The 26687-nt window shown below is 47.2% G+C and overlaps 1 protein-coding gene across 1 annotated transcript in view; it reads right to left on the reverse strand.

The window, feature by feature from the left end:
- Positions 1 to 11843: 11843 nt before the first annotated feature.
- Positions 11844 to 26687, reverse strand: part of LOC136610246 (autoimmune regulator-like) — a 42714-nt gene continuing 27870 nt past the window's right edge. Inside the window, exons 12-14 of the mRNA XM_066589485.1 lie at positions 25490 to 25985; positions 17169 to 17237; positions 11844 to 12412 (exon numbers count right to left, since the gene is read on the reverse strand). Of these exons, the coding sequence (XP_066445582.1) occupies positions 12353 to 12412; positions 17169 to 17237; positions 25490 to 25985 (625 nt within the window). The 3' untranslated portion in view covers positions 11844 to 12352. The remainder of the gene's footprint in view (positions 12413 to 17168; positions 17238 to 25489; positions 25986 to 26687) is intronic.

The following is a 26687-nucleotide window of genomic DNA, read 5'->3' on the forward strand; positions in this document are numbered from 1 at the left end:
AGCTCAGCGCGGAGGGCACAACTCCTCCAGCCTCCCGCCCCAGCCCGGGGCAACAGGTGCAGCCCGGGGGCAGCTCAGCGCGGAGGGCACAACTCCTCCAGCCCGGGGGCAGCTCAGCGCGGAGGGCACGACTCCTCCAGCCCGGGGCAGCTCAGCGCAGAGGGCACAACTCCTCCAGCCCGGGGGCAGCTCAGCGCGGAGGGCACCACTCCTCCAGCCCGGGGGCAGCTCAGCGCGGGGGGCACAACTCCTCCAGCCCGGGGGCAGCTCAGCGCGGGGGGCACAACTCCTCCAGCCCGGGGGCAGCTCAGCGCGGAGGGCACAACTCCTCCAGCCTCCCGCCCCAGCCCGGGGCAACAGGTGCAGCCCGGGGGCCGCTCAGTGCGGAGGGCACAACTCCTCCAGCCCGGGGGCAGCTCAGCGCGGAGGGCACGACTCCTCCAGCCCGGGGGCAGCTCAGCGCGGGGGGCACAACTCCTCCAGCCCGGGGCAGCTCAGCACGGAGGGCACAACTCCTCCAGCCTCCCGCCCCAGCCTGGGGCAACAGGTGCAGCCCGGGGGAAGCTCAGCGCAGAGGGCACAACTCCTCCAGCCCGGGGGCAGCTCAGCGCGGAGGGCACAACTCCTCCAGCCTCCCTCCCCAGCCCGTGGCAACTCAGCGCGGAGGGCACAACTCCTCCAACCTTCCGCCCCAGCCCGTGGCAACTCAGCGTGGAGGGCGCAACTCCTCCAGCCCGGGGGCAGCTCAGCGGCAGGACTGTACCCAGCAGTGTGCCCAGTAGCCATGACAACCAACCAGATTGCGGCTCCTTCTCCTAATACAGATTGTAAAATGAAAGCTGCCTTATGATTGGTTGCTATGGGCAATGGTGTGGTCTACAGTCATCACTATCTACAAAACCACTTTATTGTGTCGCTGTGCTTTTAGTTTTACCGTTTTTGATTTCTTCTCCCCATTTTCAAAAAAGCAATGTAGCGTCCTAAAGGATGACCACGGACACATGGCATACGCTGAGGAGCTGGGAGGGCAAGATGCTGGCTTGCCACGGCGGCACTCGCCACGCTCCCTCCCGGAGGAGCGCACGCAGCCAAGGCCAGGGCTGTGCTGGGCCTCTTCTGGACACCCTTGACATAGGTATGCCCTATTGACTGGAGAACAGGGATTGCGGTTGTCACGGGTGACGCCACCATGCCGGTATCCACCGGCATAAACCTCGGCGGAGAATAAATGAGCCGCAGACAGGAATAGAGTACCTCAGGTCCCTGGGAACAGTCAGGGCCTGGAATAACTTTGCTGGGTAACAACTCCAACAATACATGGCAATAGACAGTATTCCAAGTGCAGGTAGAGTTATGGATATATACAGATAGACCTGAATATGAGTACCTCCACACAGCGATCCCAGACTTCAGTTCACTTGTGTGTGTGACAATTGTAGACACGTACCTCCACCAGTGGGCCTAGACTTCAGGACGCTTGGGTGTGAACAATTTAAGAAAAGAAAGAGTACCTCTGCACTGGGCCTTGAGTAAGAGAACTTAAGACCGTCTCCCTCTCCTCATGCTAATCCTTGCGCTCGGGAAATCTCTCCTCTTCCATCTTCAACACATAAGGGCGGAATGTGCCTCTGTGCTTTATTTTCTGGGATGGAAGCCAAGATGGAACTCTGAACTGAACTTCCCCACTCTCAATCACTTACATTTATAGCCTCACTCATACCACGTGACAGGACATGAATTGATACATTTAGCAGACAGTCAGCTCATACTTTTCAGACATTAACCTCTCATTTGTTGCAGCTGTGGAATTCACATAACAGAATGATAAGACAGTTTTGCACAGAGCATCTACATAAGACATACATGTATGACATTATGGAGGGGGCCAGGAAAGCCAATCACAGCCGGCGCTCGATAGACCAATCACGGCCATTCAGTGATGTCATTGGCGCTGAATCCAATCACAGCGCTTACTTACACAACGCTGACGGCAGGGAATTCAAAGCTGAGCAAGGAGATGACAGCGAGGAAAATTCTCAAGCAGCTTGCCACACCCCCGGCAGCTGTCCAAAAGCAGGGCAGAAGCTGGCAAACTTCCAGCTTCCGACCATGCCGGACGGCAAGTACTGTCGCCCAGGTCAGTGGTTGGCGCATCACAAGTAACGCGTCGCCCACTGATTGGCCCGGCCGCATCTAAGCTCTGCCGTCCTCGGAGAGTCAACGGTGAGTGCACATGCGACCCCCTTCCCGGCGTGCATGCGCACTCGCCGTCAACTCTCCATGGACGACAGAGGTTAGACGTGGCCAGGACGGCAGGAGCGCACAGGAGCCGCTAGAAGATGTCCCCTAACGCGGCACCTAAACAACGGAGGGAAGAACAACGACGGGATTAGTTGAGTTAGTTGTTTTTTTTCACTCTTTTCCTTTAGAGGTTAGACTGTACAGGGATGCAGGGCAGGATGCAGGTGAGTGTACTTTTTTTATTTTTTATTTTACTGACAGAACCCCTTTAAGAGCTCACACCCACTGGCGTTTTTTTCTCTCTTGCGCTGCGAGAGCAAGTGAAAACACTCGCCTCACAGCGCAAGAAAAACGCTGTAATATCGCCAGTGTTTTCAATGGGGCCAGCGGATAGGGAGAATACTGCGGACTTCTGCCACAGCTGTGACAGCTGTGGCAGAAGTGCAGCATGCTATCCCATTGCTTTCAATGGGATTGGCGCTGCTGCCGGTCCCATTGAAAGCAGTGGTTTGTGGCAAACCCCGCAATATGATTTTCGAGGAAGAGCTTGAAATATAAGCCCTTCCCTGAAAATCATCATTAACTGGTGAAATAGAAAAAAAAATGTACTCACCTCTCCGCCGCTCAGATGCGTCCTCTGTTTGGCTCCCCGACACTGCCGTCCAGCGCTTTCAGCAGGCGGGGATTTAAAAATCTCCGCCTCCTGAAAGGGTTGTGCTGATTGGCTGAGCACTCAGCCAATTACAGCTAGTGCTTAGCTATTGGTTGAGCGCTCAGCCAATTACAGCTAGTGCTTAGCTATTATGAATTATGAATAGCTAAGCAGTAGCACTAGCTGTAATTGGTTGTATGAGATGCGTCTGAGCGGCGGAGAGGTGAGTAATTTTTTTTTTTCACCAGTTAATGATGATTTTCAGGGAAGGGCTTATATTTCAAGCCCTTCCCCGAAAATCATACTGCGGGGTTAGCCACAAACCACTGCTTTCAATGGGACCGGCAGCAGCGCCGATCTCATTGAAAGCAATGGGATAGCATGCTGCACTTCTTCCACAGCTGTCACAGCTATGGCAGAGGATTCCTTCATCCCCGCGGGGATGGAGGAAACTCCTGCCACAGCTGTGGCAGAAGTCCGCGGTATTCTCCTTATCTTTTCAATGGGGCTAGCGCTGCTGCCGCTGGCCCCATTGAAAACACTGGCGATATCCTGGCGTTTTTCTCACGCTGTGAGGCGAGTGTTTTCACTTGCTCTCGCAGCGCAAGAGGGAAAAAACGCCAGTGGGTGTCCAGCCTAAGGTCGCCTGCACACGAGCGTTCCGGATTCCGCTAGCGGATTTTCACGCGCGTATGGTACCTAAATGTGCTTGTGGATAGGTGCGGATGCGTGAAAAATCACGCGCGGATATACGCGGATGTGTTGCGGAAAAAAACGCGCAGAAAAACCAGCAGACACCCCTTATTGTAAACCCAAGCCCTAGAGAACTGCCCATTCCTTGGAAAACAGCTTAAAAACTAACACCCAGACTCCATTTTGTCCCTCTTGCTTGTGCGAGCACCGTTAAATTATTCTGGCAACATGCTTTCACCCGGTGAGCAGATGTCTTTGTGGGCATGGTTGATCCATGTAACTTTTTTCAGGCGCTTCTCCAGCGTGACTTTATTTCAGTCACTGCAAAAAAATTCACAAGAGGAATTCATTACTACAGATTTTGCATTCTTAGATCCTGCATTGGCAAGAAATACTACCTATCTCCCTCTACAAATTTGCCTGTGAAGCTCTGCTGTGTGTTGGGACGCCTCCTACCATGCCTAGTTCCTGTAGTCATAGCAACCAGTGACTCCATCTGCAGCTGCACTGCGGATGTACTGCATGAAAAAACGCACCCATTGGCCGCCTGCACGCGGGATTTCCCGCGGGATTTCCGCCGCTGAAAGTTTGCATAGGAGTGCATTAAAATACGCACTCCTATGCAGATGGCCGCGGTTTGGCCGCGCAAAATGTCGCGCGGCAAACAAACCGCGGCATGTCCTAATTTTCTGCGGGGCACGCACTCACCCGGCCGCCGGCTCCGGTCTGCGCATGCGCCGGCTGCGCGGCAGCCGGCACATGAAAGAGCCGGGGCCGCCAGGCGCGGGTGAGTACGCGCTCGTCCCTGCAGGCGCTCGGGTCGGATCGCGCGGCGAGAATTCTCGCTGCCGGATCCGACCCGCTCGTCTGCAGGCGGCCATTCACTTGTATTGGAGGCTTCATGCGCAGAATCCGACCCAAATTAGAACAGGTCGCAGATTTTTTCACGCGCGTGAAAAAACGCGATACAAATCCGTCCGTCTGGGGACAACTGCGGATCCTCATAGGAGTATATTGGCTGCGGTCTGGGGCAGATAATGTGCCTAAAATAACGCGCTGGAAATTCCGTTCGTGTGCAGGCACCCTAAGGCCTCATGTCCACGGGGAAAATAATAATTAAAATCCGCAGCGGATCACCCGCGCGCGGATCCGCGCCCCATAGGAATGCATTGACCACCCGCGGGTAGCTAAATACCCGCGGATGGTCAATAAATGTGAATTAAAAATATCATGGAGCATGAAAAAAAATGGACATGCTCCATTTAGGTGCGGATCACGCTCCGGATGGCCCCATTGATCTCTATGGGGTGCGGGAAATCCGCTGCGGGTGTTAAATGCCATTTATTTGGGTGCGTGAAATCTGCATGCGGATTACAAGTTTGGCTTCTTTTTCAGTGGCCTTGCATTTTTTTTCACGCGCAGATGCAAAAATGCCATCCGCGTGCATACACGCGTGAAAAAAAACGCATCCGCGTGTCATCCGCATGCAATAAAATACTATTTTAAGCTCATCCGCACTGCATCCGCGGCCCAAATCCGCGTTACAAATCCGGAGCAGATTTGATTTTCCCCGTGGACATGAGGCCTAAGTGTGCTTTAAAAGCTCATCTCTCTAGGCAGGCCAACTACATTCTATAATCCCACTACCTGAACCCTCCTTTCAGTCCTATCCTCCACATTCTGTGCACTCATAAAGCACTTCATATCTGTACATACACAGATACCGGCTGGTGACGGCTGATGCAGCTTTATGTATACTACCATATATAGTAAAAGACAGCTGGACCGTTGTACAGATAAAGCACTGCTACCTCTTGAGTCTTCCCTATTTCCTCATAGATTGTAAGCTCTTGCGAGCAGGGCCCTCACTACTGTTGTGTGAACTCCGTATTACATTAGTTTGCTATTGTATGTAATGTCTGAATTTTTCCATTCCATGTCTCCTCTGACTGTAAAGTGCCGCAGAATATGCTGGCGCTGCATATATATATATATTCTTAGGTACAATAGGATTACAAAGCCTGAAGGTCGGAACTGTTGCGCCTTTTGTGACCTTTTCTTGCTGCCGTTTAGCTGCTGAAATACCCTGGTCTAGTTCTGACTTTCATGCGGACAAGTTTCTACAAATCTGCAACCGGTCAGAATGCAGAATTGAAGTCTGTTACAAAGAAGCAGTGTGAGTTGCCACATACCACAACTTCCTATGTGCAGCTAAAAACAGAATGTCATTCAGATAAGATATTTCAGCACTTTGCTTACCATGGTCATGCTATGTATCATGTATAATGTGTACTATGTTTTTCATTAGTTTATGGGGGGGAAAATGCATAGAAAAGTCCTTTCATGGTCAAATTTGGAATTCGTGTCCTAAAAAAATTGTTCTTAAATTCTAAGAATGTGAAAAAATATATCAAAGAAATGCCTTGATAAAATTATAGAGGTTGTACCAGAATCACAAGTTATCCCTTATGCACATGACGGGATAATTTGTGATCGATGGGGATCTCACCTCTGAGACGTCTGTTGATCTTAGGAACAGGAGTCCCCTCACTGTGAGCTTACTGCATCCCCACAGTGAGGAGGAGAATGAATGGAGCACTGGTTGCGCAAGCGCTGTGACACTCTATTCATTTTCAATGTGACTGATGGGCATAGCTAAAAACATTGACATATTTCCGTCAGCCCCATTTAAATGAATGAAATGCCAACCACGCATGCTCGGCCAGCGCTGCGTTCTTTCTGATATCACTTAAGAGAAACGTCCCCACAATAACAGGCAGATGAGGGACGCAGGTCTCCCATTCTCAAGATCAGCAGGGTTTCAGCAGTGAGCAGTGGGTCCCTTGTGGATAGGAAATAACTTGTAATTGTGTTACAACCCCCCTAACTACTGATTATAAATTAATTCCATGACATATTAAACTTTATCACATTCCTTGTGTCACAAAGTCTAAATAAAAAGATTTTTTTACTTCCGAAGGAAGCCCACTCAAATACTAAGCACAGTAGCCAGAGTGAAAACTGCAAGATTTCAGGGGTTTTTAATGCAAATTTTTGGAAATCACCCCAAAATCTTTAAAGGTCCTTTTACACGCAACAATTATCGTTTGAACGAATTAACAACTTTTTTTGCATAAAATTATGAACATTTAAACGTACAGAAAATCGTCTGAAATCCTCTCCGTTTCATTAGCTAAACACTTTATATGTTGTTTGCTCAGGTGGGTGGGTGTTTATGTGAGGAATACTCTGGTGGCAGGTTTTTACTTAGTGCAAAGATAAGCCATGGTCTTCTGCCAGCATGAGAAAACAAGTAATAGTGTTTTAGCACTGCAGACAATCACCCCTCCCTTCAAGCTGTTCAAAGACCGAACAAATGGCATTTAAACGGAATGAAAAGCGAACTACCTAACGGCTATTTTTACTGAGGATGAAACTCCGCAATAAGCAACTAGTGAATAAATAGTGCACGACAGCCGCATGTTTACACATAACATTTATCGCTCACTTTCACTCGTTTGAACAAATTTGAATGAAGGGCCTTGACCCTTTAAGGACCAAGCGTGATAAATTTACAGCACCTAGTCCAGAGCTTTAATTCCGGCTGATAGCAAAAGTACGACATGGGATTGAAGCTCCTGTAATCTAACAGGTGCAGGTCAGGTCCTTGGCTGTCAGACACAGCCGAGGACCCTGAGGAGAAGGCAGAAGTGTTCCTTAATTGCTTCTGCCTTCTCCTTTCCAGGCTACATAGTTCTCAATTAGCTACATAAGTGCAGAGAGAAAACGGAAGTGCTACTAGAAGACTCAGATCAGCTCTGTTAGTGACTATTTTCACTTTAGGTGGATATTTGCCCCTATAACTGGGGCTCCTATGAATGAATCAGCTACAGTAGCAAAGTGTTGATATTAAAAATAAAAAAAGACCATGTGATTGACCCCCCAGAGATTTTATATGACGTCATGGAGGACATAGATGATAAAAAAATAGTTACAAAAATAAGTTAAAAAAAACACTGAATAAAATAAAAATTTATATATAAAAAAGAAAATAACCCACTGCCAAACAAAGCTGTCGCTGTATGCGCCCTATAATTCAAAACTATGTATATTATATGTCAAAATATCCAAAACAAAATGAGGAACCCATTCCTGTCATTTATTTTAGCATAATCTACTAATTTTAAAAATAAACTGCTATAAATTTAAAGAAATCTTCTTGTTTTAGCCATGTACCCCCAATAAAACTAAACGATGAAAAGAAAAGTCAGTGAAAAAAGATATTAAAAAAATAACCGTAGATGTCTCAGAAAAAGAAAAAATCGTTTTGGTAGCTGAAGAAAAAAAGAACAGGTCAGTAAAATAGGTCCTTTAGGACCAAAGCACCCTAGTCCGTAAGCCTAAAAAGGACTAAAAACTCAATTTAAACAATAGGCCATTCTGATTCCACATTCCCTTTAAGACTGGGTTTATAGTTTTAGTTCAGCAGCATCTGTTTTTATGGAGAACTACACATACCATTAGGTCTAGTTTAGCTATATCATACTATGCTGTAAAATGCTGAGAAGCTAATTGCAGGTCATTATGAGTCTCACATGGCTTCCCTTAGCCTATAGTCATTCGTTGTTGGGGTGCCCATCCATGCTTCCCATCCGAGAGTTTCATCTGACATGCCAAAAACGGCATTCAGACAGAAAAGCTGAACAACTCCATTGGATTTGGCCTTCATTCAGCAGGTTTCCATTAGTTTCCAACATTTTGGTTGGACAGAATAGCGTAGTCAACCGCACTATTCTGTCCAGTCAAGATGCCAGAGACGGAGACCAAAGCTGCAAGCTTTTTGTCATCAGTGACCGCATATGGAGTCATTCAGCTTTCTATCTGAATGCCATTCTCAGTATATCAGATAGAAGCCTCGACAAGGTCGACTGAGCGATCAGTGCTTGCTTAATTGGCCGAAACAGAGGCCGATTCATCCTGCATGTGGGACTAATGATCGGTTATATGCCCCCATGTAATTTTCTTGCTGTTGGCAGTACATCCCTCGATTACACAGGGAGATGTGCTGCCAACAACGATCATTTTTACTGCAATAGAAACAATCTAGTCAGGGGCATATTCACATGGCTTGCTGATCAGGCAAACAAATGCTTGTGCTTAGTCATCAGATCGTGTAAAAGCGCCTAAAAGCCCCATTAACACGGGATGAAAGGCAAACAATGCCCGACACTCGTTCCTGTGTGTACTCGCTCCCATGCTGTTGCACAGGAGTTAGTATCGCTGTCTAGCTCACGGAGCGGCCAGCAGGAGTCGGGGAGGCTGCAGGAGATTTCTCTCCTCTCGCTCCCCTGCCCCTCTCCATTCACTTAACACAGCAGCAGTTCAGTAATGAGGGCTGCTGTTTACACTGAACACTCTTCGTCCAGAATTTTATGCAGCCTAAGGCTTTATTCCCACGAGCGTACATCGGCTGCCGTTTTCACAGCCGGCCGATATACGCTACATTGGGAGAGCTAAAACTGGAGAACAGGCACACAAATCAAGTGTTTGTGTGCCCATTCAGATGGCATGGGTCCCGACGCATATGCACCAAGACTAGCATGCCGTTGCCTCTTTTCCCTCCATCCCCATCGCAGGCTCACCTCTCTTCTCCTCCCTGCTCGTTCTTTGCAATTGGAGGGGCGGGGGCAGAGCTAAGCGCAGTCCAGTCCCGCCTCCTCCCATTGATGGCTATGAACAAGGGGCGATGAGAGTGCTGGAGCTTATCTCTGCCCACGTACCACCCCTTGTCCACAGCCAGCAATGGGAGGAGGCGGGACGGGTTGGTGCTTAGCTCTGCCCCCGCCCCCTCCCATTGCAGAGATCCAGTAGGTAGGAGACGAGAGGTGAGCCTGCACGAAGGGAGGAGAGCAGAGCAGGGAGTTTAGCAACCAAGCTGCTAAACTCCCTCCCACCTGCGGCCGCTGCCATGGGCTCCCATAGGAGCCCATGCAGCGGCCGACGTATTCCGTCCCAAAAGATAGTTCCAGGACTATGTTTTGGGCCCGACATAAAAACGCCCGGCGCTATATTAGGCTCGCTGGGCACTTTTACGTCTCAGTAATACGGCCATGTGATCTGATGCATTGGAATCCAATGCATCAGATCACAGCGTATATCAGCCGGCCGTGAAAATGGCTGGCCGATATACGCTTGTGGGAATAAGCCCTAAGCGATGAAAGATGAGCTGAATGATGATTGCTCAGTGTAAACAGCAGCCATTCAGTACTGAACAGCCGCTGTGTGGGTGAATGGAGAGGGGCAGAAGAGAGCGGGGAGAGTAATCTCCTGTAGCCTTCCCACTGTGAGCCAACGATACTCGCTCCTGTGCAACAGCATGGAAGCAAGTATATGCGGGGATGAGTGTCAGGTATCGTTTGGCCGACAGTCGTCCCATGTAAAAGGAGCTTAACACTCAAAACCCGAACAATTTGGTAATATCACTGATCACCATTGCTTTTAGGGATTTTTGTGCCTTTCCCCTGTTCAGAAAGACGTTAGACAAGGGACATAAAAGGTCCATCATCTTATTACTGAACTGTCACCATCATCACAGTCAGTGGTAGTGAGAACTGACTATCATATAAAGTGATGTCATTCTCCTACTTAAGCTATTAGACCACTCAATCCTGGAGTCATTATTTCAGAGAACACACGAGTATTCACCAGAACAAGACAATTGAGGTTTTTCTCAGTGCTGTAGTTTTCCTTTTCCAAAGAACCACTTGTACAAACCACAAGGCTGCAGAACATATTTAATGTGTAACATTACAATTTATCAATCAGAGTAAATGGAAAGATCAATGTTTGATATCCAGCTTGTGTACTCAGTGGTGACCACAACTGTCTAAAAGCCAAGACTAATTTGGTTGTCTATTTGAATACTTATTCATTTCAGTATGCCTGGAGTTCAGCACTGGGCACAGACATGGATTGTACATTGTGGGGCAGGCTGGTGATCCTTGTGTAGCAGCGTGCCCAAATTTGCAATAATTTTTCTGGTGAACATTCTCTCAACTGCCATAGTACTAATAAGTTCTGGACTAGATCGTTACAGTGAGGGGGTGGAAGAACGTAACCACTGTAAATCTGGTTTGATGGACAGCAGCAGGAAAAGCGCAATTGTATATTAGGCCCTTTTACACAGGCAGATAAACTGTTCAAATTCCCACAATTATCGTTCAGTGTAAATCCATGCACCGAATGAAGGCCGAAGAATAATTAGTTCGCTTATCATACATAAAAACTGGAAGACAGTCGGCCTGTGTAAACAGACCGTTGTCTATCTGTGAAGGACTACCTATTTACTGTGAATGGAGGCGTGCAGGCTGGAATGATCCCCGGACCGCTCTGCCTCCATTCACTGAGTGATGATCATCCCTCTGTAAAAGCACAGGAAGGATTATCATTGGGAGAACCTGTTGGGTATCTGCGCCCAACAGGTTGCTTCATGTAAAAGAGCTCTTAGCTTATGCTTTGTGCTAGGACTTATTGCTGTGATAGAGGGAAAAGAGCTGCTTTGTTCAGTGTCTGAACTCTGACCCTTTCAGACAACTCCTGGGCATATGGGGCAAATGGGGTGTTGTACAGCTCTGTACCATAGACTCATAGGTACATGCATCATTGGGTGTTGTATGTGTAGAGCTATTCTCCCTTGGGCTACCTACACACGGGCAAGTGCGATATTGGGCAGAGAAACACAGCTCGATATTGCACTTGCCAGCGTGCGATTTACACAGGGATTCAACGAGTTTTCCTGGCAAAAACGCCTCTCATCACTTCATATTCGTGCGAGGTTTGTGCGTCTCACAACGCACAAATCTCACCTGATTTTCTCGGCTGTGTGAGAGGGGCCCTAGAGTTCTCTCACACGAACGTATTGTTACAGCATATTCTGCAGGCATTCATGTGAGCGGTTGCCATGTTGCCACCCACATAAATTGCGCATGCAAGAGAAATCGCAGCATGTTCTATCTTGGCATGTATTACACGCGCATACATGCCAAGATAGTGCATGGTGATTGGCGGTCTGCAGCAAGTGCACAATATCATTGCAGAGGGGAGAAAAGCTTTATATATGCAACATCTGATGGAGCATGCTGCAATATGAAATCAGAGACAAATAGTAAAGACCCCATGCAATTCTATGGAAGACCTATTATGACCCTTTGCAAACTTAATCCCATTTGGTCATGTGCACATGGCCTTTATTCAGTTAACAGTTTCTGCATTTAAAGCCAGGTAAGGTCATGTTGGGCCTTACATTAAGAGCATATCTCACCAAAACTCTATTTGTATGTAAGGTGAAACCTGTCCAGAAGACCACCAGCTTGAGAAGTCCACTGCCTTACCCAGACCAGACGTCCTGTGACAGATTTTCAGTTCCACCATGTATTCTGGTTATCTTCTTTGAGAAGACCACCCCTCTAGAAGACTACTTTTCAATGCAATTTGGGGTGGTCACCTCATTAAGGTTTCAGTTGTTTCTGGCTGATCCTTTTAGAATGATAGAATAGGAATAATCTACCCTATAGCCTGGACCTCTATCTGTAAAAGCCCTAAAGGAAAGCACCAAACTGATTTTTCTGGCCTGTTGGTCGCATTTCTTTCTTCACTTGAAGTTTTTTTATATTTGCAGTGGGTTACGGTATATAACATAAAGTAAGGTAAAGTAGAGTTCTAAGAAGACATTGTCATGATCGAAATAGATGAGGAGGGTCTGTCAAATTAGGCCAATGGACGAGTCATATTCTGGAAAGCCCACTGTAAGAAGCAATCAAATGAACTCTGTCAGAGAAGAGAAATGAACACATCAAGGCACAATCACAAGACAAAACTGCCATCCTTATCATTAAACAGCGCCCAGAATCATTATTTTACTGCAATACACACTCCAATGATTGTGGAAACCACAATGCTTGTAGAATATCAATGACCACTCATCCCAAAAATGATCACCTGGAAATTAAAGATGGATCTATATACTGAATATGGTCCCATGCAGTATGTAATGGCAGCGTATTAAGCACGATACCAGATGAATGGAGTCAGTGGAAGTACATTGATTATTATTGATCCATTCACACTTATGAATATTAATTGCGTGTAATACACGTGCAAAAAAAGAATGTGAAAGTTCTATTTTACCGCGTATTACGTGCGATAGAGCCCATTGTTCTCTATAGACACGTAATCAACACTGTACATGCGCAATTACATTGCATATGTGCAGCATTAATACACACCGCTGCAAAGCGTCAAAGCAGGAAATTTAAAGAAAAAAATGACAGTGTGCGTGAGATACATGTGCAGTCCAAAATCACTCCACAGCGGTAAAACACGATTGCGTTAGCCCCGCCTATGGCTTATTGCAGAGCGGCAATATTCAATGGGCTCTGTTTGTTGGGTGTTCAGTTTCGTCATAAGACGGAGCCATTCAGCTGTGGGGATTCCCTTTTCCTTCTCCCTAAACGGAGATGTGAAACCACCCCAACACATTAATAGTTGTACTGATCATCTACTTTACTGAGCACATTATGCCAATAAAATTTGCATAACATTGAGGAACAATTTGGAGCTATTCCTCCCTGGTAATGTTTTTCCATTCATGAATATTTCTAGGATGCCTTGTGTGTACAACCCTCTTCAGATCAGCAGCTCAAGACCATGACGCTCCCTTCACCCTGCTGCACACTTGAGATGAGGTTTTGGTGTGTTTATGCGTTGTTCTTTTGTCGCCAACATAGCATTTTGCATTTGTGCTTAAAAGCTTCACTTCTGTTTCATCTGTGTATAGAATATTTTCCCAAAAGCATAATGGAACATCCAAGTGGCCTTTGTGTGTTCTTCCATGAACACCATTCTTTAGTGTTTTTTTAATACTGTATGTATGAACAGAAGTGTGGATTCCAATGCATCAGATCACACAGGCATATTCCCGCATCGCTGAACAGGCCAGCCGGCCAGGCGCTTTTTATGCTGGGCAGCAAAGATAGTTCTGGAACTATCTTTCTGTCCGGAATACGATGTCCACTGCATAGACCCCTATGAGAGCAAATGACAGCGGCCAGAGAAGGGAGGTGGGACTGCTAAACTCCCTCTCCCATCTCTCCTCCCCTTCGGCTGTTTGCAATGGGAGGGGCCGGGGCATAGCTAAGCTCTGCCCTGCTCCGCCCCCTCCCATTGCTGGCTGTGGACAAGGGGTGGGGAGGGGTAGGGAGCTTAGCTCCACCCCCTCCCATTGCAAACAGCCAGAGGAGAGAGAAGGTGAGCCGGCGAGGGGAAGGGGGAGACAACTTAGCAGAGCTAAGCTGTCTCTCCCCGCCAAATGGGGGCACAAATGTTGGGCAATGTGAAAGAGCCCTGACAGTGGAATTATGTGCACCAGGTCTTTAGCAGTACTTTTGTAAATGTTTCCAGTGTCCTTATTACACATCTTCTGAAAGTTGTTTGCCTTGTATGGTTCACACTAAGGGCTTATTCACATGGGTATATAATCGGCCAGATTTTCACGCCCTGGACGATATACGTTGCCCCTCTAATGCATTGGCTTACAATGCATCAGTGCACAGGGGCGTATCTTCGCAGCGTAAAAGTGCCCGGTCAGGTGCTCTCACGTCGGTGGTGGTAGCTGCATTGACTCCTATGAGAGCCGATGACAGCTGCAGGAGAAGGGAGGTCGGAGGGAGTTTAGCATTGTGACTGCTAAACTCCGTCCCCCTTCTCTTCTCCTCTCCGCACCTTGTCGCTGTTTGCAATGAAAGGGGTGAGGCAGAGTTAAGCCCACCCCATCTCACCCCTCCTGTTCCAAACAGCGTCAAGGAGCAGAGAGGGGCGGGGGCTCAACAGACTAGCTCCCGCCCTGCCCCGCCTTCTCCCCCTGCAGAGAGCCGGCGAGGGAGAGGGAAGTATAAAACTGCTAAGCTGTCTCCCCCTGCCCGACGCCGTATAAGCCTCCCTGTGCATCACATGGTGGCGTATGAAAACAGCCGTCCTATATACACTCGTGTGAATAAGCCCTAAGGCCGTTCTCACACTAATGGATAGTAATTGCGGATTCCACAAGCGATTGATCCACGATAATACCCGGATCAATCAAATGCATTGGATTCCGCAGTTCCACTCACATTAGCAGGTCGGAATTACGTAATCCGCTCATGGAAAACAGTAAAGCAGCATGCTCTATTTTACTATGGAATCCGCGACAGACAGCCCATTGTGCTCTATGGTTCCGGATATACCCACAGCCCTTACACAATTACATACGTTTCAGGTACCGGCGTCATCACGACGCAGGAAATATAAACAAAAAAAGGTGTACTACACATGACTGCCTGCTTGAGTACCTGGTGGTACATAACAAATTACACAGGTTCACGAATGGGATCACAGCTGGGATCTGCTGCAGGCCTCCGCAAGTGGATTTCGCATACGACGTGTGAGCCTGGCCTAACCAGTATTTCTTGAGGAAAACAGATATGTCAGTAACCAGGCTTTCTTTTCTTAGTTAATGGGCAAAAGCACCCGTGAAACCCATACTTCCAATCCCATCTTCTTGATTGAAACACCTTTTGCCAATTAGCCCTCAGAGAAGTCATTAACAAAGGGGTTCATTTACTTCTTCTCCCTGCACTGTGAATGTTTACTCAATATGCTCAATAAAGGATAACAATGGTACAACTGTGTGCTGGTGAGATTGTGTTTGCTTACAATTGTGACTTCATAATCTTAGTAATCAATGCTGAAAGTGAAGTAATTACAAAGGTTTTACTTCCGTTTTCTTGCAATTGTATATGCCTATAGAGGGAATACGACAGATTCAGATAGCTGAAGGACAGTATTTCATTATATTGAGGTACAAAGCTGTACTATTGCAGTCATATAATTGTTTATACGGCCAGATTTACACGAGCGTATTTGTGCGCAACAAAATTTGCACGTGCATTACGCCGAAAATAGAGCCCAATGATTTCAATGTGTTAGTTCACATGCACATATTTTGTATCCACATTTCAGTCGTGCGAAAAAACATACAGCATGCTCACTTTTCCTGCGCATATTGAGCACATCACACTACTTAGTCATTTCAATGGCTGGGAGCAGCGCTGCATGTTTTTCTGTACACAAATGCGCACGATTTGCACACACAAAAAGTACAGTAAAATACACCGATGCATGCGCAAATACACTAAGTCCGTTCCGCAAAAACGCTCACGCTCATGTGAATCAAGCCTAAAACTACGTTATTTTCGGACCAACACAGGAAGAAGTAAACATTGCGGCCAGCAGAATGACTATTACTAACTTCTAACAAAGTCTATCCATACTGCATATATTGTAAGTATAGTTATATTGCATACATAAGGCTGGATTCACACGGGCGTGAAAACCCGGCCAACATATGCTGCCCCTCTGATGCATTGGTTTACAATGCATCAGTGCACATGGGCGTATTTCTGCAGCCTAAACGCGCCGGGCTGGCCAAGATAGGGCATTTCGGCCAGGCGCTTTTATGGAGAAGCGAGGTGGGAGGAAGTTTAGCAGCGTGACTGCTAAACTCCCACCCCTTTCCCTGCTCCTCTCAGCCCTTGCCAGCTGTTTGCAATGGGCGGAGTGGCCCCCGTCCCACCTCCTCCCATTGCTGGCTGCGACAAGGGGCGAAGAGGGAGCGGGAGCTTAGCACACTAGCTCCCGCCCCTTCCCGCCCCCTCCCCTTGCCGAGAGACGGAGAGTGGGAGGGAAGGGGGAGACAGCTTAGTCTAACGGCATTGCAGCCTCAGCGTATATGCGCCGGGCCAGGGCCATCTAAATGGGCGCACAAACGTCAGATTTGTGCACCCATTCACGCATTTTTACATCGCTGGCGGGTGAAAGTAAAAATACTCACTCCCTTGTGAATCCAGCCTAAGGGCTCTTGCCCCCGAGCGTAGGCATTTTTACGTAAAAACGCGTGAACAGGCGCCCAAGTCTAACGTTTGTGCATCCGTTCAGACAGCACGGGCCCGGCGCATATATGCTGAGGTCGCAATGCCGTTGCCTCCCCTTCTCTCCCCGGCTCACCTCCTCCCTCCGGCTGTTTGCAATGGGAGTGAGCGGGGCGGGGTTATGCACCCGCCCCCTCCCCTTGTCTGCAGCCAGCAATGGAAGGGGCGGAGCTGTCCCGCCCCTCGCATTGCAAACAGCCGGAGAAGAGAGAGAAGGAGAGAAGGGGGAGGAAATTTTGCAATCACACTGCTAAACTCCCTCCTACCTCCCTTCTCCATTTGCTGTAATTAGCTCCCATAGGAACCCATGCAGCAGCTGATGTATTCCGGGCACAAAGATAGTTCCAGGACTATCTTTGCTGCCTGGCGTGAAAGCGCTTTTATGCTGCGGGAATACGCCTCTGTGTGATTTGATGCATTGGAATCCAATGCATCAGATGGGAGCGTATATCGACCGGCCATGAAAACGGCAGCTGATATACGCTCAAGCCCTAAGTGTGTGTATATTGAATGCTGCAGAAGTATTGGGATATACACTAACACATCATCATGATAGTCACCTCAGTAATAAGGCATTCCAGTTCATGTCGGCTCAATGTCAGGTTGCTGCCAATAGTTTCAGTCACACCCTGAGAATAAATGAAAAAAACTATTAAACATTTATAGTATACAGAAATAAAAAATAATTGAACTAATAAAATATGGTACTTATTTTCTTCATTTTATTTAGTTTTTTTCAAATGAATGAACCATAAGTGGATTGCAAGACCACAGCGAGTCTTACAAGTCATGTTGGAATTTTTCTTCCATGTTCTCTGTCCCCTCCACCCTAGAAAAGGGACATAGGGTGCATAAAGCAGCTGCTCCACCATCCGCCTCATGTCCACATGCAGGGAGACAGCAGCTGTCACAAGTGTAAGAGCAGCTTTGGTTTGGAATTAAGGATTACATAGGAGTATTGGATGCATGCCAATCACTCCACATAATGTTAACACTGGAAATGTTCCCTTTACAAGCCGGACCCATCATGATTTTGTATTCAGAATCACAAGTATGTATATCAGTCTGTTAGAGCCATTCGAGCAATTGAAGATTAGCAGTTTTGAGGCTAAATGTTATGTAACTTCCCAGCATAACCTCACAGACTTTGGCCCAATGCACTCGGGCGTATGTGCACTGCGGTATCTGGAGCGAGCGTTCATCTCCGGCTCCCACAGCAAATACTGCCCTTAGGCATGCTTTGCAAAACGCTTTTCCATGCCCATGAGCGGAAATCAACTGCTATTTTCCATTCGCGGGGAGGTGGAATTATAGCATGTCCTATTCTAGTGCAAGCTTTGCACAGCCTGGCTGGATGGCTTCCATTGCAGTCAGTGGAAGCCATCCGTCCCACGGCAAGTCTCCGTGGATCCGCTTCATCACCAGCACGACATTCTCTGCACTGTGCATGTGCAGTGGCGTGCCAGCCGACACATCAGCAGAGAGAAGACAACATGACAGGTATGCGGGAGTCACTGCGAGATATCGCTGTCGGAATCTGGCCCGGCCGTGGGCATTCGACCTTTACTGGTTAATTTCCTTGGCTATACAGGGTTATCACAAATTATCTTCCCAACTTGAAACAATCATAATTCCCATTTAATGACACTTGGATACATACATTTGATATTCATGGAAACAGAAACTCAAAAAGTTTTGTTGCACAACATCAAAAATGTTCTCCACGTCAGAGGTGCACAATGTCACCGGACACACATGGGGCCTGTAGCCAAGTTCTGCCATACATGCTGTAGCGTATCACAACTGTCTGATACAATGGCATCTCTGATGTGTACTCACAGATCATGCATGGTGGGTGGTAAGGGGGGCATGTAGACTCTAACACTCCACCAGAGGAAAAAATCACAAGGAATAAGGTCCAGGGAACGAGGAGGCCAAGGAAGAAGTTCACCATCCTCACAACCTGCATGGCCAATCCATCTATTTGGTAGTCGCCTATTGAGCTCACGTCTGACTTCATTGTGAAAATGGGGGGTGGGGGTGCCACATTCTGTTGGAGGATGAAACCTGGGATTTTCTGTTCCAACTGTGGCAGAAACCATATCTGTAGCGTCCAGGTACGAAATCACTGAGATTGTTTCTTTATAGAAAAAGAAGGGGCCATACACTTTCCTACAGGTTATAGCACAACATACCTCGGGGGAGTCGCACACATACGCTTCATGTGATATGTCAGTTTTCCCTCCTCAGATTCTGACATTACATTTATTAACTGGAAGGCGGCTTCATTACTAAACACTAAAGATTCCATGAAACCATCGGTTTCCATTCCGTTATCCGTCCGGTTTCAGGGCCTGTAGCAATTGCAGTTGATAAGGATAATATCACAAACATTTGCGCATAATCTTCCACACAGACTGCTACAGGACGTCCAGTTCACTGCTCGTTACGATGATGCATTTCTGAGAACTTCATGTGAAACTTGCACAGACGCGCTCCACTGTTTATGCACTTACTGGTGGATGGATAATTTTCACTTACAGATGCAACCTTTTTCCTTAAAATTGGAGTACCACTTACTAATTTTGCGCCCGCTAGGTGGATCTTCAGCAAACTTTATTCGAAAATGACGTTGTATGATCACGAGGTGATCTCCCTCCATACAATGCGGGTGTCGGCTGTAAGAAACAGCTCCGCCCGCAACAGCTCCGATTAGCCGCGCCGCTCATCGGAGCTGTTAATCCTTTAAATGTGCCACTAATTCTGACATTTAAATACCCTGTCCGTTGTTCCGGGATCCGTATGGCCCCACGCAATGAGATCGCAGGTGTCATGGCAGCCGGGAGCCTTCTGAAAGGCCCTAGGGCTGTCTTAGCAGAATGCTTGCTATGGCATTACATCATACTGCAGGAGCGATGAAAGCATCACATGTTCATGTTCCCTCTGGGGACTAAAAAAAATGAAAAAATCAAGCTTAAAAAAGTTTTACTAAATATTAAAAAAAGGTAATAAAGGTTTTAAAAGAAAAAACCTTTTGCCATATTTATAATAAAAGAATCTAAATAATAAAACAACAATACATATTTGATATCGCTGCGTCCGATAAAAATGTCTGATCTATTAAGGTAACGCATTATTTACCCCGCACGGTGAATGACATCTGAAAAAAAAGAAGAACGCCAGAATTGTGCATTTTTGGTCACCCCGTCTCCAAGAAAAAAATGTAAAAAAACAATCAAAAAGTCGTATGTACTTCAGAATGGTACCAACAGAAACTAAAGGAAGTCCCTCATAAATTGAGATGTTGCACAACTATATTGACAAATAAATAAATAAGCTATAGCTGTTAGAAGATGGCAGCAGAAAATAAGTAGTACAGCAAAGAAAAAGTGGTGAGACCTCCACCGATCAACAAGTTATCCCCTATCCTGTGAAAGGGAACATCATTGTTCTTTCCTATAAAACATATTAAAGAGGTTGACCAGGACTTATGTGGATTTTTTTTCTATTAATGTCCTGTCCTTGGGCAAGTCAACAACCGAATATTGGCAGGAGTCCGCTACTTGGCATCCCTAATGATCAGTTGATTCCCAACCCAGCTGTCATTGGGAGCTACAATAGCAATGCAGACTGCTGTGCTATGGTCAGTGCAATCTGCTTCCTGAGCTGTCCGGGGATCAGCGAGAATCCCTAGCGACATACCCCACCGATCATCTATTTCTGATGTTTTCTGAGAACAGGTCGTCAATAGAAAACATATTTCGAGTCTGCTGTTAGGGATGGTGAATGTTCTACATGGACTGTATACATATAAGTGAAATAACAGCTGATATTATTGGCTTATGCATATTGTAATAAGTGTTCTGCCATTTGCAATTTTTCACACATCCATCATACCGACGAGCCTTTTGTGGTTTCTCATTTGCTAATAATATTCAGCACTTAAAACAACAACCTTTTCCGAGAATCATTTGTACCACAAATACATACAGTAAGGCTGCCTGTCCACAGGCGAGTTTGAATTGCATTCCCCGCAGCGATAATCTGGGGAACACAGTGAAAGCTCTCCATAGCGTTGCTGTGGAAAGCGCTTCCCCCCTGTCCACGAGTGGAGAATCATTGCAATTCTCCGCTCGCGACCGGAAAATCACAGCATGCTGCGATTTGCCGCGATTCTCCGCAGTCAGCCCATCTGTCAGAGAGGTTGACAGCGGAGATCCGTCTGCCGCCTCCTGCTCCCGGGCGACGGCTCCCACAGCTGAGATATGCCTCAGGATACCGCAACGCCCGTGGACAGGCAGCCTTAGGCCTCTTTCACACAAGCGTTTTTCAGTAGCTAAAATATAAAAAAATAGCAACCACCGGAAGCACTGGATTCCAATGCATTCATTCAGATGGGCGATTATTAGCCACGTAAAAACGTCCGCTCAGCGAAGATAGGACATCGGCGGCCGAATACGGCAACTGATGTTTAGACACGGTCGGAAAAGATAGGTCTTGCCCTGTCTATTGGCCGCAATCAGCTGCCAGATCCTTCTATGGAAAGGGAGGGAGTTTAGCAGTGGCTAGTGCTGCTATACTATGTCAGCTGGCTCTATTAAACTATTAGAAGTCATGCTGAGCATTTCTCCCGACCGAAGGAATTCCGGGCTATGGCGTATATACACCGCACCTGGCCGTGTGAATGGATGAGAAAACGCACTGCTAAACTCCCTCCCCCTCCCTTTGCCAGCAGCTCTCATAGGCTTCTATGAGAGCTTCTATAGCCACCATAAGCCAGCAAAGGGAGGAAGAGTGAGTTTAGCATCACTAAACTCTTTTCCCCGGCTGATGGAATTCCGGGTTGCGGCGTATATACACCGCGCCCAGCCTGTGTAAATGGGTGAGAAGACGCAAGATTTAGTCACAATTTGGACGTGGCTTTCTCTCGTTCAGGCGATTTTCAGCTGTGATGCAGGTGACTGAAGTTGCAACGCCCGTGTGAAAGAAACTTAAGTGGTAGCTGCAACAGGAACCATCCCAAGTGAAGGAAATTGCCTCTTAGGGATTTCTTTATCTTTCATGGGTGTGATAATCACACAGGGTAGAGGGGTCTCAAATAAAGGTATGGAATTTCCATAGTTTGGATTTTGCCCACTTCACTACCATGACGAATGTAACACATCGGTGCCAGCAAAGAGGGTAACAGGCATTTAAACACCTCAGGCTCCTCGTTAGTAATGAACTCAACAGAATAACATTGGCCACTATTGTTGCTATATATACTGATCAGCTGTGACATTAAAACCACCTGCCTAATATTCTATAGGTCCTCCTCATGCCTCTGTTAGCAGCAGATCTAAGTCCTGTAAATTGTGAGGTGCAGCCACCATGCATCAGACTTGTTTCTCCAGCACATCCCACCAATGCTCGATCAGATTGAGATCTGAGGAATTCAGGGGCCAAGTCATCACCTTGAACTGTTTGTCATAAATCCTCAAACCTTTCCTGAACAGCCTTTACAGTGTGGCAAGGAGCATTATCCTGCTTAAAGAGGTCACTGCCTTTAGGTCATACCATTGCCATCAAAAGGGTACAGTCAGCAAAAATGTGTAGGTTAGAGATGAGCGAACACCAAAATGTTCGGGTGTTCGTTATTCGTAACGAACTTCCCGTGATGCTCGAGGGTTCGTTTCGAACAACGAACCCCATTGAAGTCAATGGGCGACCGGAACATTTTTGTATTTCGCCGATGCTCGCTAAGGTTTTCATGTGTGAAAATCTGGGCAATTCAGGAAAGTGATGGGAATGACACAGTGACGGATAGGGCAGGCGAGGGGCTACATGGTGGGCTGCATCTCAAGTTCACAGGTCCCACTATTAAGCCACAATAGCGGCAAGAGTGCCCCCCCCCCCACTGTCAGCATAAAGATCGTCCTCCTCTGGCACAGCTGTAACAGCTGTAGCAGAGAAGAACGATGTTTGCCCATTGAATTCAATGGAGCGGCAATACAGCCGACTCCACTGAATGCAATGGGCTGCCGGCGATCGCAGGATGAATGGTCGGAAAGGGGTTAAATATATAACCCCTTTCCTGCAATTCATCCAGAAATGTGTTACACTAAAAATATATACCGGCGTATAAGGCGACCGGGCGTATAAGACGACCCCCCAACTGTCACCTTATACGCCGGTAATACAGTGGAGCAAAGAATAAAAAGCATTACTTACGTTTTTAGATGATCTGCGGCGCTCCTGCAGGCTGTCACTCCCTCCTGGTCCACGGCAGACAAGCTTTCTCCACGAAAGACTTTAAATCCCTGCCTCCAGAAGCACATGTGCCTTCAGCCAATCACAGCCAATGACAATGATGTCATTGAATGGCTGTGATTGGCTGTGTTTCTGGAGGCGGGGATTTCAAGGCTTGAAATCCCCGCCTCCAGAAACACAGCCAATCACAGCCATTCAATGACATCATTGTCATTGGCTGTGATTGGCTGAAGGCACATGTGCTTCTGGAGGCAGGGATTTAAAGTCTTTCGTGGAGAAAGCTTGTCTGCCGTGGACCAGGAGGGAGTGACAGCCTGCAGGAGCGCCGCAGATCATCTAAAAACGTAAGTAATGCTTTTTATTCTTTGCTCCACTGTATTACCGGCGTATAAGGTGACAGTTGGGGGGTCGTCTTATACGCCCGGTCGCCTTATACGCCGGTATATATTTTTAGTGTAACACATTTCTGGATGAATTGCAGGAAAGGGGTTATATATTTAACCCCTTTCCGACCATTCATCCTGCGATCGCCGGCAGCCCATTGCATTCAGTGGAGTCGGCTGTATTGCCGCTCCATTGAATTCAATGGGCAAACATCGTTCTTCTCTGCTACAGCTGTTACAGCTGTGCCAGAGAAGAAGGATTTGTCTTCTATATGTTCTCAATGGGGTCAGCGCTGCTGCCGCTGGCCCCATTGAGCGCATATAGAATGCATCCATAGCGAGCAGCGGGAGGGGCAGATTTCAATACTCGGGTGACACCTTATCTCCCCAGCCACTCACAGCAGGGGGGTGGTATAGGGCTTAAACGTTGCAGGGGGAAGTTGTAATGCCTTTCCTGTCTTTATATTGGCCAAAAAAAAGCGCTAACGTCTCAGGGAAGAAAGTTTAATTTACCAGAACACCGCATGGTGTTCGTTACGAATAACGAACATCCCGAACACCCTAATATTCGCACGAATAGCAAGCTCGGACGAACGCGTTCGCTCATCTCTAGTGTAGGTAGATGGCACGTGTCAAAGTAATATGCACATGAATGTCAGGACCCAAGGTTTATCAGAACATTACCCAGTAGAGCAAGAACATTGCCCAGAGGATCACACTGTCTCCGCCGGCTTGTCTTCTTCCCAGCCGGTAAACATAGCGCATCTGGAACTACCTTTTCTGGACGGATTACAGCTGCTGCCATAGACTCCTATGGAGCCTATGACAGCTCCAGGAGAAGGGAGGTGGAAGGGAGTTTAGCAGCGTGACTGCTAAATTACCCCCCCCCCGGTCCCTTTCTGGTTGTTTGCAATGGGAGGGGGCAGGAGTGAGTGTGCTAAAGTCCCATCCCCTCCCCCTTGCCGGCAGCTCCCATAGGCTGAGTGGAGAGAGGGAGGGACTAGCTCTGCTAAGCTCCTGGCCCCTCCCCTTGTCATAAGCTGGCAAGGGGCGGAGAGGGGGTGGGAGTTTAGCAGACCTAAACTCCTACCCCCCTGGACGACGGTATTCTGAGGCTGCGGCGTATATATGCTGCAGCCTCAGCCATCAGAACGGGCATTTAAATGGGAGTTGCAGCTATGACCTAGTCATAGCTCCCTCTTCTTTACGCGATTTTGGGCTGCGCTGTGACCGTGACATGGCCGGCTGAAAATCATCACGCCCGTGTGAATGAAGCCTGGGAATGAGAATCCCGTTTCCAGTGCTCCTGTCCTGTGACGTCCTGTCCTGTCTCCTGTCCTGTGATGTTATTGTGCATAGAGCGCTGGCCGCACGTGTGCGGTCAGTGCTCCATTCATTTCAATGGAGCTGATGGAAATACCCAAGCAGTCCCATTGAAAGTGAACAGAGCGCTTGTGCACTTCATTCAGTCTCATCTTAACTGCGAGAGATGTAGTAACCCAGAGGGGAGGATGACATGAAACCCCTGTTCTTGAGAGCGGCGGAGATATCAGCAGTAAGTCCCCCACTGATCAGCAAGTTATCCCCTATCTTGTAGATGGGGGATCATTTAAATTGTAGTGCAACCCCTTTAATGTTTTTTAGCAATCTGTACAAGAGTAGCTCTTCTGTGGGATCAGATCAGACGAAATAGCCTTGGTTTCCCAAACCAATGAACCCGTCGCTGGTTTAGTGGTTGTCCATTCTTAGACCACTTTTGGTAATTTCTAACCACTACATACTGGGAATACCCCATAAGCCATCACAATTTCGCCCTTGTAAAAGCCCTTCAGATCCTTACACTTGCCCATTTTTCCCTTTTCCAACACATTAACTTTTAGAACTGACTGTCCATTTGCTGCCTAATATCAACATAATCAATGTTATTCACTAAACTCATCAGTGGTTTTATTGTTATGACTGATCATTGAATACGGTAATAGATACTGGCATTAATGCCTTTTTCTCATATGGAGTCATTTAAGTATTGCATTTGGCATGTTATTTACTGTTCCTTTTTCCTGGTTATCTTGTATCATGCTCAGTGGTTTGGTATTCATAACTTCCCCAACACCAGGTAACGTAGTATAAGGTCCATTTACTATGTACATGTCATACAACATCTTCCTGCCTTAGACATCAAGTATATCATTAGGGGGAAAGGCTAACTGCATACACAATAGAACAGAATCCATCATTGAGGTACTCACCTTAGTCTCAGTCACTTCTGAGCCAGGCATCACATCTCCTTGAGCTGCTACATATGGAGCGCAGGGTTCTGTTCTGGATGCAACGGGAGGAGGCCTCTCAAACTGGTGGACACCATTGACCCCAGGACAGACTTCTCGAGGGAGGTTGCCCTCGGCCTGGTGTAACTGGGGCTGAACATTGTTTGGAAGAGATATCTGGGGTTCTACTGCATTGTAGCTTTGTATATGGGATGGATGTGCAAGTGTGTGAACTTTTTGGGAGTTCCTGACTTGAGGCCCAAGAGGAAGCTGTGTGCAAATCGGATGCAGAGGGGTGTGAGGAGGACATGGGTGTGATAGTAAATGAGGACCATTCTGGGGTTTAGGCAGGGGTTGATGGATGGTCTGTGCCTGTAGCTGGGAGTATGTTTGGGATGTGGGACACATCTTAGGATGGGGTGTTTGCTGGTTGTATACGTGGTGTTGGTCAGAGCAGATCTGTGTGTTCTGCATTGCACTGCAAGGAAAAAAAGAACATTCACAGCATTATTATCATGAGTGGAGAAAGGGACACCTTTGTAGAGGTCTAAAAGTATTCATGTATTTCACAGTCAATGCCATGTAATACCACATTCTTGCAAATAAAACCTTAAAGGGGGTCTTAAATGGACAGATTCTAATTGCGGAATCCGTGATCTCCATGCGCATGAAGGATCCGGGGCAAAACACGGTCATTGAAAGGAATGAACTTTCACTTTTTTCTTTCACACACGGATACGATTTGGCACAATATTTGACTACATTTAGGCCACAAACCGTTTTGTGGACAAGATGGAAAAACTGATGATAAGTTTGGTGCAAGCATGATTGAGTGGCAGCTTCCTGGATGGACAGCGAGGGAGCAGGAAGGCGGGCGAGTATCAAAGTCACATTCCTGGACTCAGCAGTCCCTCTCCTATAAGTGCATATCTTTAGTTTTTGGGACCCATAGGACTTGACAGGTTCCCTTTAGGGGTGAGTCCACATCAAAATCAGCACCATTGGCGTGGATTTTGGCACAGACCCACAATAGACTTCACCCCTTCAATTGAAATGGTGAAATCTGATGTAGATCTGCGTAAAAATCTGCACCAAGTATTGTGGATTTTGGCACAGATCCGCATCAAAATCCACAAGTGAGTGCACCCTATTTCTAAGTAGATTAAGATAGCATTTCCTA

Source organism: Eleutherodactylus coqui, chromosome 1, assembly GCF_035609145.1.
Source record: "Eleutherodactylus coqui strain aEleCoq1 chromosome 1, aEleCoq1.hap1, whole genome shotgun sequence".
Lineage (NCBI taxonomy): Eukaryota > Metazoa > Chordata > Amphibia > Anura > Eleutherodactylidae > Eleutherodactylus > Eleutherodactylus coqui.